General features: G+C 45.9%; 1 protein-coding gene across 1 annotated transcript in view; it reads left to right on the forward strand.

Moving 5' to 3' along the window:
• The window catches only part of Iqcg (IQ motif containing G), a 32087-nt gene continuing 17459 nt past the window's right edge, over positions 1 to 14628 (forward strand). Inside the window, exons 1-5 of the mRNA XM_052158618.1 lie at positions 1 to 67; positions 2416 to 2677; positions 8136 to 8314; positions 11230 to 11358; positions 13130 to 13211. Coding sequence (XP_052014578.1) covers positions 60 to 67; positions 2416 to 2677; positions 8136 to 8314; positions 11230 to 11358; positions 13130 to 13211 — 660 coding nt within the window. The 5' untranslated portion in view covers positions 1 to 59. The remainder of the gene's footprint in view (positions 68 to 2415; positions 2678 to 8135; positions 8315 to 11229; positions 11359 to 13129; positions 13212 to 14628) is intronic.

Below are 14628 nucleotides of genomic sequence, written 5' to 3' on the forward strand. Positions count from 1 at the left end.
CTTCATTCTTGTGAAATTATAAATCTACCCCAGAGGGCAAAGAAAGTAACTGAGGAAGAATGGAAGGGTACGTTTTAAGTCCCACCTTGTTTGTCCATGTGCTATTGCATTACGCCATTTGTTAACTTCTGTAGATTATTTATCTGTAACAATGTAACAAACTAATGTAATGACCTAAATATAAAAAATCTTATCATTTCAGAGTTGCTGTGGGTTGGGTATTTGGGAGCATTTAGCAAATGGTTCTGGGACAAAATGCCAGACTGGAAGCAGTTTGGGGAAGCCGTGAAAGGCGTTGTCTTGGCTCACTCACACTTGGAGGGGTAGGAGTGGCAGCAAGAGCAGAAGGGAGGTCACGTGCCTTCCACAGTCAGGAAGCAGAGGTGAATGCAAGGACTCGGATTCTCTTTTTTATTCAGTACATGTCAGATAAGTCTCCCCATCTCAAGTAACCTGGTCTACAAATCCTTCACAGTCATGTCCACATGTTTATCTCCTAGGTGGTTCTAGATGCAATGAAGTAGACACTGTTAACCAGAAGGTTGGAGTTGGCCAGGGCACCCTAAGTGTCCTCATGACAGACAAGGCACTTCCCTGGACGTGAGCTTTTGAGTGAGATAGAAGTAGCCATGTTATTTACCACCTAGCTCTGGTAATCACATTCCTTCTCTCACCAGATCCTTGTGGTTTCCCTACCTAGTGTAAGGAAAACCACACCAGGACATAAAAACCAGAAAGAGTATTGTGGGCCATCTTGGAGGCTGGCTAGCATGGTCTGCCTTTCAGTACTCATGAGGCCCTGGGGATTGATCTGAATATGGAACCTTCAGATAAATGTATCAACACAGGCAAACAGCATGGCTTTACCAGCCAGTACCTTGCCTTTAGTTGGTCCTACTGGAGGGTCTTTGGCAGAATTCCATGCAACCCCCCACCTTGGTCTTTTATAGAGGTTATGTTATATGACAACATGAAGTTCACAGGAGTCAATCTACATGCTGCTGAGTCTAATATGGCCTCCATAGGGGTGGAAAGACATGGTTCCTGCCCATGGAACCCTGCCCTGTCCTAGAACAGGACCAGCAGCCAAGAGCCTCTAGAGTGTCAATGGCCTTTGTGAGTATAAGGCCTGTTTATATATTCTTTTTCCTCTTTTGAGGAATGTCTTCCTTGTTAACCATTACAGATTCCATGATAATGAGAAGCAGCAGGTGTCCAGGAGATGAGCGTGTGGCTATGCCTCAGCAAAATGGTGAATGCTGAGACCTTCAGGATACCCCTTGAGGCTGTGGGAAAGAACATTAAAAGCATGAGTTCAAAATATATAATTTCTCAACTATGTAAATAAAGCATGAGGATGCAATATGAATTGTATAAGGAGCTTTACAGATCTAAAGGAACAGAGGAAGCTGCGATGTGAGCCAACTTGTTAGAAAGACACTAAGGAACTAAGATACAAATACTAAGCCAGGCCGTGGTGGCACATACCTTTAATCGCCGCACTTGGGAGGCAGAGGCAGGAAGGAGCTAAGAGCTAAGAGATTTAGGGAGGGGTGATTGAGGGAGATCCCACCCAGCTAAGGTTTTGTTTTCCTTTTCTTTTCTTTTCTTTTCTTTTCTTTTCTTTTCTTTTCTTTTCTTTTCTTTTCTTTTCTTTTCGCTTGCAAAGGCAGACAGATTCCTGAGTTCAAAGTCTACCTGGGACTTAGTTCCGGTCCAGGTCCAGACAAGATAGATATGGTAATTTCAGGTTGGGGGTCCCACCCAGCTAGCTTATCATCTGTACTTAACAGGTGCGGACAGATCTCTGAATTCTTTTCTTTTTTTTTTTTTCTTTTTTCATTTTTTGGTTTTTGGTTTTTCGAGACAGAGTTTCTCTGTATAGCCCTGGCTGTCCTGGAACAGGCTGTAGACCAGGCTGGCCTCGAACTCAGAAATCTACCTGCCTTTGCCTCCTAAGTGCTGGGATTAAAGGTGTGCACCACCACTGCCCGGCCACCTCTGAATTCTTTTGTAATTTTTTTTTTAATGTGCTTGCTGTCTCCTTGGGATCTGATTCTTGGGGTAATCAAGAGGGAATCTGGGTACTGACTGAATTGATATATAAATAAAAAATCTGGGCTTTTGATCTGTAAGAGATGAGCTATCCATAGAAGTTTTAAGACCAGCAAGAGAGACGTGCTTGGAAAGCTGCGTTGAGCAGAGCTTAGAGAGCTGGCTCCAGCAAAGCCCTGGTGGTCAGCTCGGACCCACGATTTGACTGTGAGTTTGCTTCGCTGCTTTCAGACACCCCTTCTCTAAGAACCCCTCTCCAAGCCAGGGCTGGTCCTTGGCAACACGCTTCCTGTGATTTTGAGGGTAAGTAATATTTCCACATGAGCCACCAATTTAATCTTTCTTTCCTCTCGACTTTAGGGAAGAGCTGGAAGTCATGGGGTCTCTCTCAGAGGTTTTACAACCTGAAGTCACTGTGGTGGTGACAGGAGAGCCACCTGAAGCTGCAGAAGAAGATCTAGATTATGAAGAAGAGGAAGTGACCTCCCCAGAAGTCATAGAGAGACTGTCCCTTCTCGACGTGCTGCGGGTGTCCACAGTCATGGAGGACATCATTGACCAGCTCTCTATTCTAGGCTACATCATTCCGGTGCAGTATGAGAGAAGGCAGAGCCTCAGCCAGGTGAGACGCGCACCTCCATCCATCTTGTTCTCTTTCCTTGGGGCCTCTCCATTAGTGTACTGCCTGGGCCATTCAGTTTACCTCGGAAGCAGCACCTTTGCAGCAAATCAAGGGCCATATCACAGTTCCTTGAGATCTGTAGCCAAAATGGAAAAGGGGACATATAGCTTAGGGTACTTCAGTAAGCTTCTGCAGGATACTGGCATTAGTCCAAAAGGCTCCAAGCTAAGTCTGTGTAAATACAGCACAGATAGCCTTCAGTGTACACAGATTCTGGATTTCTGGACCAACCAACCTCTGGTAAAAAAAAGTATTTGGAAAAGTTTGATCTTTACCGACTATGTTAGAGTTTTCCCCTTTATCTCCTTTCCCTAAACATGTCAATATATAACAACTATACATTGTGCTCAGCATTATCAGCAATCTAGAGCCTATTTTAAATGTAGAAAGCATTTACACAGATCATATGCCATCAGTGCAGTAGCTTTATTTAAGGGGCTTGAGTAGCCAGCCATGCCCTGGAACCTGTCCTCTGGATGTTGTGGGGCTGCTGTACATGTATTGAGATCATGTTTTAAATTCTTTGGGTAGGGGGAGGAGACTCATCAGGACCCTACCAACACTGCTCGGGTTGCAGTAATATTTATTCGGAGGATTTTACCCACCTTAGATCATTTAGTTCCTAAATAAAAGACATGTAAGGGCGCATGATTCCCTGAAGAATGATACCCTGGACTCATATAGTGTGTAAACGGAGAGTATTTTATTCTACAGGAGTCAAACATGCACATAAGGAGACAACCAAGTGAGCTTTCAGGCCTTTTTTAAAAGCACATCAAGAATTCTGGGGTCTGTGACCTCTATGTTAGTCTGTTGGGTCCATCTTTATGGATGTGATGGTTTGTATATGTTTAGGCCAGGGAGTGGCACTATTAGGAGGTATGGCCCTGTTGGAGTAGGCATGTCACAGTGGGCGTGGGCTACCCTCATCCTAGCTGCCTGGAAGCCAGTATTCAGCTGGCAGCCTCCAGATGAAGACGTAGAACTCTCAGCTCCTCCTGCACCATGCCTGCCTGGATGCTGCCATGTTCCTGCCTTGATGATAATGGACTGAGCCTCTGAACCTGTAAGCCAGCCTCAATTAAATGTTATTCTTTATAAGACTTGCCTTGGTTGTGGTGTCTGTTCATAGCAGTAAAACCCCAAGACAACCAGCATTCCATTACCAGAGTGTTGGGGCTGGAAACTTGCTGGGGCGGACTGGAAACTGCTGCTGAGGAAGTGGCTGGGGAAGTCTGGAAGCTGCTGCTGACCCATTGCCTCAGGTCAGGTGGCAGGGCAGCTTCTGAGGGCAGGACTTGCCTGCACTTGCCTGGAATTGGCCAGTTCTTGGAAACAGATTTAGGCCTGCTCTCCTGAACTGCCCCTCTGAAGCCTGTCTTGGAATGAGCCTAGCCTTCACTGTTATATTTATAATAAGCCTTAAAGCATTAGAGCTGGGCAGGTATCCCCCCTCTAAGCCACGTTGTCTACTTCCCTGTCAGTAGCCCTCAGGTATCACTTACGTCTTGCCACTCTTACTCCCACAAGCTGTCGTTCATGGCCACAGGCTCTTGATGGACCTACCCCATGGCTACTTCTTCCTTGCTCCTCCTCTCTCTCCTTCCCCTGCCTCAGACATCAAGTCTGGGAACTGAAGCCCCGCCCACCTCTACCTCAGTGGTAGACATCTTTATTAACCAGTCACGGATAACTTGGGGGGCAAGGTTTACAGGAAAAAAGTTGGTGTACATAAGGACCTGCTCATCTTGGAACAAGACCTTGGGGTACAGAATTTAATATTTGAATACATCACACCAACCCACTACAGCTTTGGAAAAAAAAATAACTGTTTTTGTTGTTGAATACGTTGTAGCCTGCTTTTGTAAATATTTGGAAACCTTACTCTGTCGTTAATTATATTTTCAATGATGACTTCTGTTCATTTTTGAGCTCGTGTCTGTCATATTAGCACTCGGGATGCAGAGACAAGATTTCAGTGTCTTTGGGACAGCCTGCTCTACATAGAAAATTCCAGGCCAGGCTGGTGCGATGGTTCAGTGAGTTTAAGGCAGCATTCTGTAGCCCATGGCCCCACTGCCTGGCATAAGGGTCACGCAGAGCTTAATGACCTGGGTCTGACCCTGGGACCCCCCCAGTCGGAAGAATGAAACTTCTTCAGTCTTATTGTGGTTTATAATAGCGATCTTTTACCTACAAATTTTTCTGGCATAATCAGAGCCTTCTTTATGATGTCTTTTTCTTAAAACGATTTGTCTTAGTCAGGATTTCTATTCCTGCACAAACATCATGACCAAGAAGCAAGTTGGGGAGGAAAGGATTTGTTCAGCTTACTATTCCAAATTGCTGTTTATCACCAAAGGAGGTCAGGAAGCAGGAGCTGATGCGGAGGCCATGGAGGGATGTTCCTTACTGGTTTGCTTCCCCTGGCTTGCTCAGCTTGCTCTCTTATAGAATCCAAGAATACCCTCCCAGAGATGGCACCACCCACAATGGGTCCTCCCCCCTTGATCACTAATGAGAAAATGTCCCACAGCTGGATCTCATGGAGGCATTGCCCCAACTGAAGCTCCTTTCTCTGTGATAACTCCAGCCCGTGTCTTGTTGACACACAAAACTAGCCAGTACAGGATTCATTATTATTTTGAATTATTTATCTGTGTGTATACCTGTGTGTGTGCATTTGTGGGCAGGTGCATGTATTCCCTCATAGGTGAGATCTGAATTTATATACACATACATACTCACCCAGGATTTATATACACATACATACCCACCCAGGATTTATATACACATACATGCTCACCCAGGATTTATATACACATACATACTCACCCAGGACTTGAAGTGGAAGGGACCATGTGAAGGGAGTCTGGGGGCTGGGGACAAGGGGGTCTAAGAGTAGGAGTGAAATTAAAATATCAAGTTTTCTCTTGTTTCCATGCCCCCTCCTTGAACAGTTTTTAAAGTAGTAAATTTATTTTGCCAATGGGAAAATGGAGGCATAGAAATTTTAAATAATTATCTAAGATCAGGCTTCAGCTAGCCTGCCAGGCTCCCAGAATTTTCTTGTCTCTGCCTGCCCAGAACTGGGATCACAGGCTACTCATGGTTAGTAAGAAATAGGGCCAGGGTTCAGATAAAGAGGCTGGCTTTGCGGTCCCAATATGTAATCATTGTCAATAGCCAAATTATTTAGTCACAGGGTGAATAATAATCATCATCAGTTGGAAGACACATGCTGTCTTAGAGTTTCTTGGTACCTGAATTTTTTTTGTTTTTTTTTGGATTTGGTTTTTTCGAGACAGGGTTTCTCTGTATATCCCTGGCTGTCCTGGAACTCACTCTGTAGACCAGGTTGGCCTTGAACTCAGAAATCCTCCTGCCTCTGCCTCCCAGAGTGCTGGGATTACCGGGGTCCACCACCACCGCCCGGCTTTTTTGTTTATTTTTTTGTTTGGTACTTGAATTTTGGTCTGAAGAATATTTTGGCTTTTGCTATGTGGCAATCCCTCAAGATGTAAACCACATCTCTAAACTGACACTGCCTTTCACTTTTTAGTAAAGCCCCCTTTTATCCTGTATAGTTTTTAGGTTGGTTTGTTTTCAGTCTTTCTCACTGTGTCGCCCAAGCTGGCATCAAACTCACATTCTCTCTTCACCCAGCTCGCCTCCTTAGGACCTGATACCGCAGGAGCATGCCACCATGCTCTCTGTGTGTTTCAGAGTCGTGTTTGATGAGCATTTGAGTTTCTGATGTATCCTAGGCATTGTACTAAGCAAGGATGCTATGCAGATGACCATATCTGTGAACAACACCCGTCTTTATTCAGGAGAGAATTGGGGATCAAAGAAAATGAAGAAGTAGGGGTTCACTCAGAGTCTGACTGGCCCAGCAGAAGGCCCCATATACATTTTTAGTCTAGAAAGAAAACAGTGAAAATAGAAAGGAGAGAGAAATGGAAGCAAATGGAGAATTTAAAGTGAAGCCGGGGGCTGGAGAGATGGCTCGGCGGTTAAGAGCACTGACTGCTCTTTCAGAGGTTCAAATCCCAGCAACCACATGGCTGCTCATCTGTAATGAGATCTGACCCCTCTGCTGGTGTGTCTGAAGCGAGCAACAGTGTAGTCATACAGAAAATAAATAAATCTTTTAAGTGAGGCTGGGTGGTGACAGCACACTCATTTAAAACCAGCCCTCCCTCAAAAGGCAGAGGCAGGCAGATCTCTGAGTTCAAGGTTAACCTGGTCTATGGAGTAAGTTCCAGGACAGCCAGGAATACAGAGAAACTCTGTCTCAAAATAACTACAAATAAAAAAAAAGAAAGAAAGAAAGAGAGAAAAGAAAAAAGAAAAAGTTTGAACTGGTGTCTCTACAACACTATCACCTCTTAAGAAACACAAGATCTGCCGGGCGGTGGTAGTGCATGCCTGTAATCCCAGCACTCTTGGGAGGCAGAGGCAGGCGGATTTCTGAGTTCGAGGCCAGTCTGGTCTACAGCGTGAGTTCCAGGATAGCCAGGGCTACACAGAGAAACCCTGTCTCGAAAAAAAACAAATCCAAAAAACCAAAAAAAAAAAAAAAGAAAGAAAAAGAGACACAAGATCTCATATTGAATTTTATACTTACAATATGATAAACGCTTGCAGCAAAGACAATTTATAAATAACTCATATGCTTTTATTTATTGTTTTTGGATTTGTAGGAGTTTTGAGCAGGCTCTACTTAGCCTAGGCTGCCCTGAAATTTACTAATACTGCCAAGGATGGTCTTGAACACCTGATGCCTCTCCCCCTCCCACATGCTGGAAATAAAAGTCTCGGCCATCTTCCTCATCGCTTTTACTTTTTGTGAGGCTGGGACTTGTGTCTAGGACCTTCCACATATTACAGATGTATTCTACCATTGGCCCACACCCTCGGTCCCAAGATCTTACCTTAGATCTTTGTCTTACGTTTACCAGGTGGCAAGTTAGGGGATGATAGAGAGACACACGCAAAGACAGGAAGCCGGGAAACGGCAGGATAGGTGGCTTGAGGGTCTGAGGAAAGGGTCTGGTGTTTTGGAGTATGGACGGTAACTGGAGAAAAGCGTTGAAAACAGGTAGTCCTCTTAGAACGCTGACTCTTTAAATCAGTCTTCATGGTTTTTATTTTTAAGATTTTTTTATGTGTATGAATATATTGCCTGCATCTATATCTGTGCATCACGTGCATCCGTGGTGCTTACTGAGGTCCAGAGAGTGTGTTGGAGCCTCTGCAACTGGAGTTACAGACGGTTGTGCGCCACCACATGGGTGCTGGGGCTCGAACTGAGGCTCTGGACCAGAACAAGTGCTCTTAAGCACTGAGCCATCTCTTCAGCCACTAAAACTGTATCTTTAACCTTTATTTTCAGAAAGCCAGCCATGAAGGAGCATCTATGATTCCAAGCACACCAAAAATATCGGCTTCTTTGATAACTAAAGAAAAATCCATGGCAGAAAACAAACAGAGAGGGCAGGATTATACATTTAAAAAACCTACAAAGCAGACCACGATGACTCTGGAGACGCTGAAGAAAATTCAGAATGACAGGTAAGGGAGAGTGGATCCCGGAAGGTAAGGAAGCCCTGAGGTTTAGTGCTGTGTTGGGTGACTACTGTGGCAATAGGGTCACTGAAGGCCACTAAGGCAATAGGGTCACTAAAGTGGCAGAGTGCTACAGTTTAAAACATGGTGGCTGGATTATGTTGGCCATGTTAGTGGTTAATGAGCCTTTGTTTCTGCCTTTCCTCCTCCCCCCCTCTTTCCTCCTCCCCCCTCTTTCCTCCCTCCCCCCTCGTTGCCTCCCTCTCCTCTCCCTCCCTCCCTCTCTTCTTTCCTTCCCATTCTTTCTCAGTCTGTAGTCTCAGGTGTTCTGGAACTGACTATGTAGACCAGGCTGGTCTCAAACTCCTGGGGCCCAGCCCAGCTCTGCCTTCGGAGTGAGTGCTGGGCTTACAGATCTGCACTGCCTCATCCTATTTTAGCTTCAAAACTTTTTCTTTTTTGTGGTACTGGAAACTTCTCTCTCTCTCTCTCTCCCTCCCTCCCTCCCTCCCTCCCTCCCCCTTTCTTTCCTTTCTGTTTTTCTAGACAGGATTTCTCTGTCTCAAGACAGGTTTTTCCTTTTGGCTGTCCAGGAACTCACATAGATCCACCTTCCACCTTCTAAGTGCTGAAATTAAAGGTGTGAGTCACTCTGCCCTGGTTTTCTTAATTGAGAGAGAGAGAGAGAGAGAGAGAGAGAGAGAGAGAGAGAGGAAAAAAACCTAATAATTAAAATAATTTTTAATTATGAGGCTGAAGAGATGGCTCAGCAGTTAAGAACACTGACTACTCTTCCGAAGGTCTTGAGTTCAAATCCCAGCAACCACATGGTGGCTCACAACCATTTGTAATATAATCTGAAGCCCTCTTCTGGTGTGTCTGAAGACCTGGCTATAGTGTACTTACATATAATAATAAATAAATCTTTAAAAAATAAAAAGTGCTGGGTGGTGGTAGCAGCGGTGGCGCACATCTGTAATCCCAGCACTCTGGGAGGCAGAGGCAGGTGGATTTCTGAGTTCGAGGCCAGCCTGGTCTACAGAGTGAGTTCCAGGACAGCCAGGACTATACAGAGAAACTCTGTCTTGAAAAAGCCAAATCCCCAAAACCTAAATAAATAAATAAATAAATAAATAAATAAATAAATAAATAAATAAAAGTAGAAAAATTTTTGTATACTTCTTAATGAAGAAGTATATAATGAAATGATAATTTTGTGTGGAACTGACAAACGATTGTGCATTTTCTTTCTTCTTTCTCTTTTTTCTAAAATCAAGTCTCATGTAGCCCAGGCTGTCCTCAGTCTTACCACCTAGCTGAGAGACCTTGGACTACATGTACAGCCTCTTGCTTGTACCTTACAAGGGTTGGTTTATAGGTCTGTGACCATGACTCAGCATGCTTGTTTTTGAGGGTTTTTAAAAATGATTTTATTAGCATATACTATTTTTTTTGGTTTTTTGGATTTTTTTTTTTTCCCCCGAGACAGAGTTTCTCTGTGTAGCCCTGGCTGTCCTGGAACCCACTCTGTAGACCAGGCTGGCTTCAAACTCAGAAATCCTGCCTGCCTCTGCCTCCCACCTGCCTCTGCCTCCTGGAATGCTGGGATTTCAGGCGTGCACCACCACCACCCAGCCACATATACTATTTTTACATAACAGTTCCATTATGATGTTTTAATAGATGTATGAAGAATGCATTTTGAATCACATTTATTACCATGTCCCAACTCCCTCCCATGCCTCCCTTTCCCAGCTGTATAGCCCACAGGGTAAGAGTAATACCATGATCACAATCTTTAAACCAAGTTTGAAGCAAGCTTTATTAAATACTAGCCAGGATGATGGGCACTGGCCAGGTCCACACCCAGGACGCCAAGAATGGCACCAAATTATGTTAATCAGGTGCTTCTAAAGGCAATACCCCCAAGGCTCTGCACTTCCTGCCTTTGTCCAATCAGGGACAAGCATACATCCTGGTGTGCTTCCTGCCTACACACTTCCCCCTACATGTGATCAAGCACATCCTGCACAGTTTGGACACCCAGCCTCGTTTACAGGAGTGAGACTACAGTGTGTGGCTTGTGTCTTACATGAACAACAGCCCCAGCATCTCAGGAAGTTAGCCATCCCCGGGCAAGTAGGGCTTACAGGTCGGGGCATTTTGTTTTACTGCTCTCTTAAGCACAGAAACTTAAACTTAAGACAAAGCTTTAGTCTGTCCATAGCCAGCTCCCAATTGTACTCATGCTTTTGTCTGCTGGTGGATCAGGCTTGTGTACAGGAACATGGTTACCTCACACACAGCCGTATGTACCCCTGAAGAAAATCCCTCTCTCTCCTCAAGCAGACACTTGAGGGGATGGAGTGGGAGGGCATGGGCTGCGTGTGTGTCTACGTGAGTCTGCCACTCTAAGACCTTATGTTTGTGGGCCCAGTCTGATCCAAGTAGTCCCAGCTGCTGAGAGTTTCAGAGGACAAAGGTCATGTCCTGGTTGGAGGACAGCATTCCACAACACTGAACCCCCTTCTCTGCCCTTCCATTCTTTCTGTCCTCCTCTCTTGAGATGTGTTCTGAGCCTTGACAGGGAGTGATGCAGATATCCTATAGCACTGAGCACTCTGTAGCCACACATCCTCTGTACTTTGACCACTTCGGAGTCTCTGTGTTAACCGACTGTCCCTCAACAGGAAGCTACATTAGCAGTGATCTGTGGGCACAAAGAGAAAGAGCTGGAAGGCAGTTTGACAGATAAATGGAAACTCTTTTTTTTTCTTATTTTCTGATGTGTGATATGCACACATGCATGCACTCACCAGTGCTAGGATTAAAGGTGTGCACCAGCACCACCCAGCTGGACTTAAGGAGATGGAGCAGTCTGTCTTACAAGCCTTTCTCTCTTTGTTCCCCTTGGCTGGCAGGCAATATTTCAGTGATGTGATTGCAAACACCATGGTGGAGATGCAGGATTCCGGCTCTTTCACCAGTCTCCTGGAAGCCCTGGGCAAAGAGAGAGACAGCAAGATGAATTTCCATGACGTCATCACAAGGTGGGGGGGGCGAGTTTATGACTTTTGTGATGCTCTTTTAGAGGCTCTCATGTGCTCTGTAGGTGGCCCTCAGACCCCTAGGAACTTCTCCTGCCTCAGAGTAGCTGGAACTACAGGCTATGTGCTAAGCATCTTGGTCTGCCTTGCAATATTCCTTTCTTTAAAAAAGGATTTATTTATTTTATGTATATGAGTACACTGTAGCTGTCTTCAGACACACCAGAAAAGGGCATCAGATCTCATTACAGATGGTTGTGAGCCACCATGTGGTTGCTGGGAATTGAACTCAGGACCTCTGGAAGAGCAGTCAGTGCTCTTTTTTTTTTGTTTGTTTGTTTTTTTGTTTTGTTTTGTTTTTGTTTTTCAAGACTGGGTTTCTCTGTGTAGCCCCTGGCTGTCCTGGAACTCACTCTGTAAAGCAGGGTGGCCTTGAACTCAGAAATCCACCTGCCTCTGCCTCCCAAGTGCTGGGATTACAGGCGTGTGCCACCACGCCCAGCTGCAGTCAGTGCTCTTAACCGCTGAGCCATCTCTCCAGCCCAGCAATATTTCTTTTCTGACATATATGTATGTGCGCAAGTGTGTATATACACGAGAGGGGACACGTGTATGTGTGTAGGTGCGTGCATGTGTGTATGTAGGCCTGAAGTTGACACTGGGAGTCTTTCTTGAGTGTTTCCCAACTTTTTCCTTGAGATAGAATCTCTCAGTTGAACCCAGAACTCATCTATGCATTTACTATGTCTACCCAGCTTGCTCCGGGAATAGCCTATCTGCCTTCGGAGTGCTGGAGAGACAGGTGTGGTACTTATGTGAGTTCTGTTGATCTGAGCTCTCGTCCTCACATTTATATGGCAAATCCTTTACCGAGCAACTCCCCGGCTCTGCAGTTTTTTGTGTGAGTGTAGGCATGTATGTGCAACAGTATTCATATGTGGCGGTCTGAGGACAATGTCAGGCACTGACTCTCTGTTGTTTTGTTTCTGCCAGTACCTCTGAGGATCCCCTTGTATCTGGCTCTCATCTTACTGAACAGTGGGCTACAGGGGAATGCTAGTGCACCTGGCCTTATGTGGGTTCTGTGTCTCCAAACTCAGGTCCACACTTCCTGGCTAGCACTTACCCACTGAGCCATCTCTCCAGGTCCTGCATATTTTACGATGGGATAAAACTTACCAGAAGTCCTAGATTTCCCAAGCATTAAGCATGTACATTCATTCAGTTGTCACTGGAAGGCAGGCTCTTGGGTTCGGAGCTCCTGAATATCCTGGGCTTTGATGGGCCGACTATTCAGATGTCCTTGGTTACTTGAATCCACGCTATATTAAGAATACCATAGCTACGTGTAGGATATGGGATTGTAATCTCAGATACTTTGGAAGTTGAAGCAGGGGGGTGGCAGGTTACCCCAGGCCAGCATGGGTAAGTTATGAGACGTAAAAATAATGGAGTCGGTGCTGGGGGGGCAGACAGTGCTGGGGGGCAGTCAGTGGGAGAGGGACGACCTGGCACACAGAGCCCCTGGGTCCAACCTCTTGTATTATTATCAACAGGGGAGATACTGCTCCTCTGATGTTTGTCCTTCTCAAGATGGACCACACTGAAATCCTTGGTCAGTGTCCTAGGCTGCGGCGTGGCTAGCAGGGGGCACTTCGTAAACACACTAGGCTCCAAGTTTGATCCACAGCCCTGCAAAACAAACAACACAATAACAAGCAAAAAGCTGGGCAAATACCACATACCCTGTTCTTACTGTTCTTGCTTCTCTTAGGGAGGAAAAGGGAAGAAGACAGATAAAATCTCTTCAAAAACAGTTAGTTGATGTCAAAAGGGAGCGTCAGATGCAAGTACAGGTAAGAATCACCTGGGAGGATGACCCCAAACGCTCCTGAGCTAAACCCACTCCACAGAAGCCTCTTTCCCAGTTAGCCACGCAGGCAGGTGTGTGGGCTGCGGTGCCGTGTGGGGGAGAGGGTGATGCCTGGGTGGTGGCACCCACCTTCAATCCTGGCATTTAGCAGGCTGAGGCAGGAGGATCTCTGAGTTTTAGGCCAGCCAGGGCTACATGGTGAGATCCTGGAGGGAGAGGGACAGAGAGGGGACGAGAGGAGAGAAAAAAGGCGGCACAAGTGTGTCTTAGTAAACCTGGGGCAGCCCCTCGGGGGGCCCTGGCTGCTGTTTCCTTCCTAAGTGTACAGACATCACACAAGTTTCCTTTCCTGAGCAAGTCTATCATACTTTTAAACTTCTTGACTTTATAAAGACTACAGAAGTTGGAATCAAGTCTCATTTGTTGTACATGCTCCCACCCCGCCCCACGGTGCTGGCATGGCTAGAGAGAAATGTGTTTGGTCTCCTGTAGCTCAGGCTGGCTGGAACTGGCTAAGCAGCCAAGGATGACCTTGGCCTTCTGCTGCTCCCACATCCTACACGCTGGAATCCGGGGCGTGCACCCTCACACCCGTGTCTGGACTGTTCGCTGTTAGTGTGACTGCCATTACTTCAGGCCACAGCTTTCCTGTTTCCCTCTTGCCATCCGACTGAAGCGAAGCGGCAGCCTGACATGCCAGACAAGTTACGGCCTTTCCTCACTCGAATTCCAAATCCTGAAGCCTGTGCTCCCCAGTCCCGGCCCAGCTGTGAGGACTACTGCTAACATGGCTTTGGCTCACAGCCACCAGGGCCTCATAAATTGGCTGGTTTCTTATATCACCATAACTTCTCTGGATCCAATACTGTGTTCAAACCATGTCTGAAGGCAGTGGGGGCTTTGAGTAGAAAGTTTAGTCTGAGCCAGGCAGTGGTGGCGCACGCCTGTAATTCCAGCACTTGGGAGGCAGAGGCAGGTAGATTTCTGAGTTCAAGGCCAGCCTGGTCTACGGAGTGAGTTCCAGGACAGCCAGGGCTACACAGAGAAACCCTGTCTCAAAACAAAAACAAAAACAAACAAAAAAAAAGCCCAACAACAACAACAAAACAAACAAGAAAAAACAAACAAACAAGGAAGTTTAGTCTTCGATGAGAACCCACAAATACACTGTGTCAGTCTGGCGACATGGGTCACAGGGAAGTGCCTGGCTCCACGGACAATCAGGATGTCAGGCTGTTGGAAAGATAAGCCGCTGAGTGAAAGGTCTTTAAGGACTCCTCCGCCTGAGCCGTGGCTGGCTGGCTCGTGTTGCTGGCTGTGAATCAGTTCACTTGCTGATATGCTCCAGTCCAGATTTTTAGCATCTAAAGCCAGCTAGGATTTTGTATCTTACTCTGTCT

Source organism: Apodemus sylvaticus, chromosome 15, assembly GCF_947179515.1.
Source record: "Apodemus sylvaticus chromosome 15, mApoSyl1.1, whole genome shotgun sequence".
In the NCBI taxonomy this organism is placed as follows: domain Eukaryota; kingdom Metazoa; phylum Chordata; class Mammalia; order Rodentia; family Muridae; genus Apodemus; species Apodemus sylvaticus.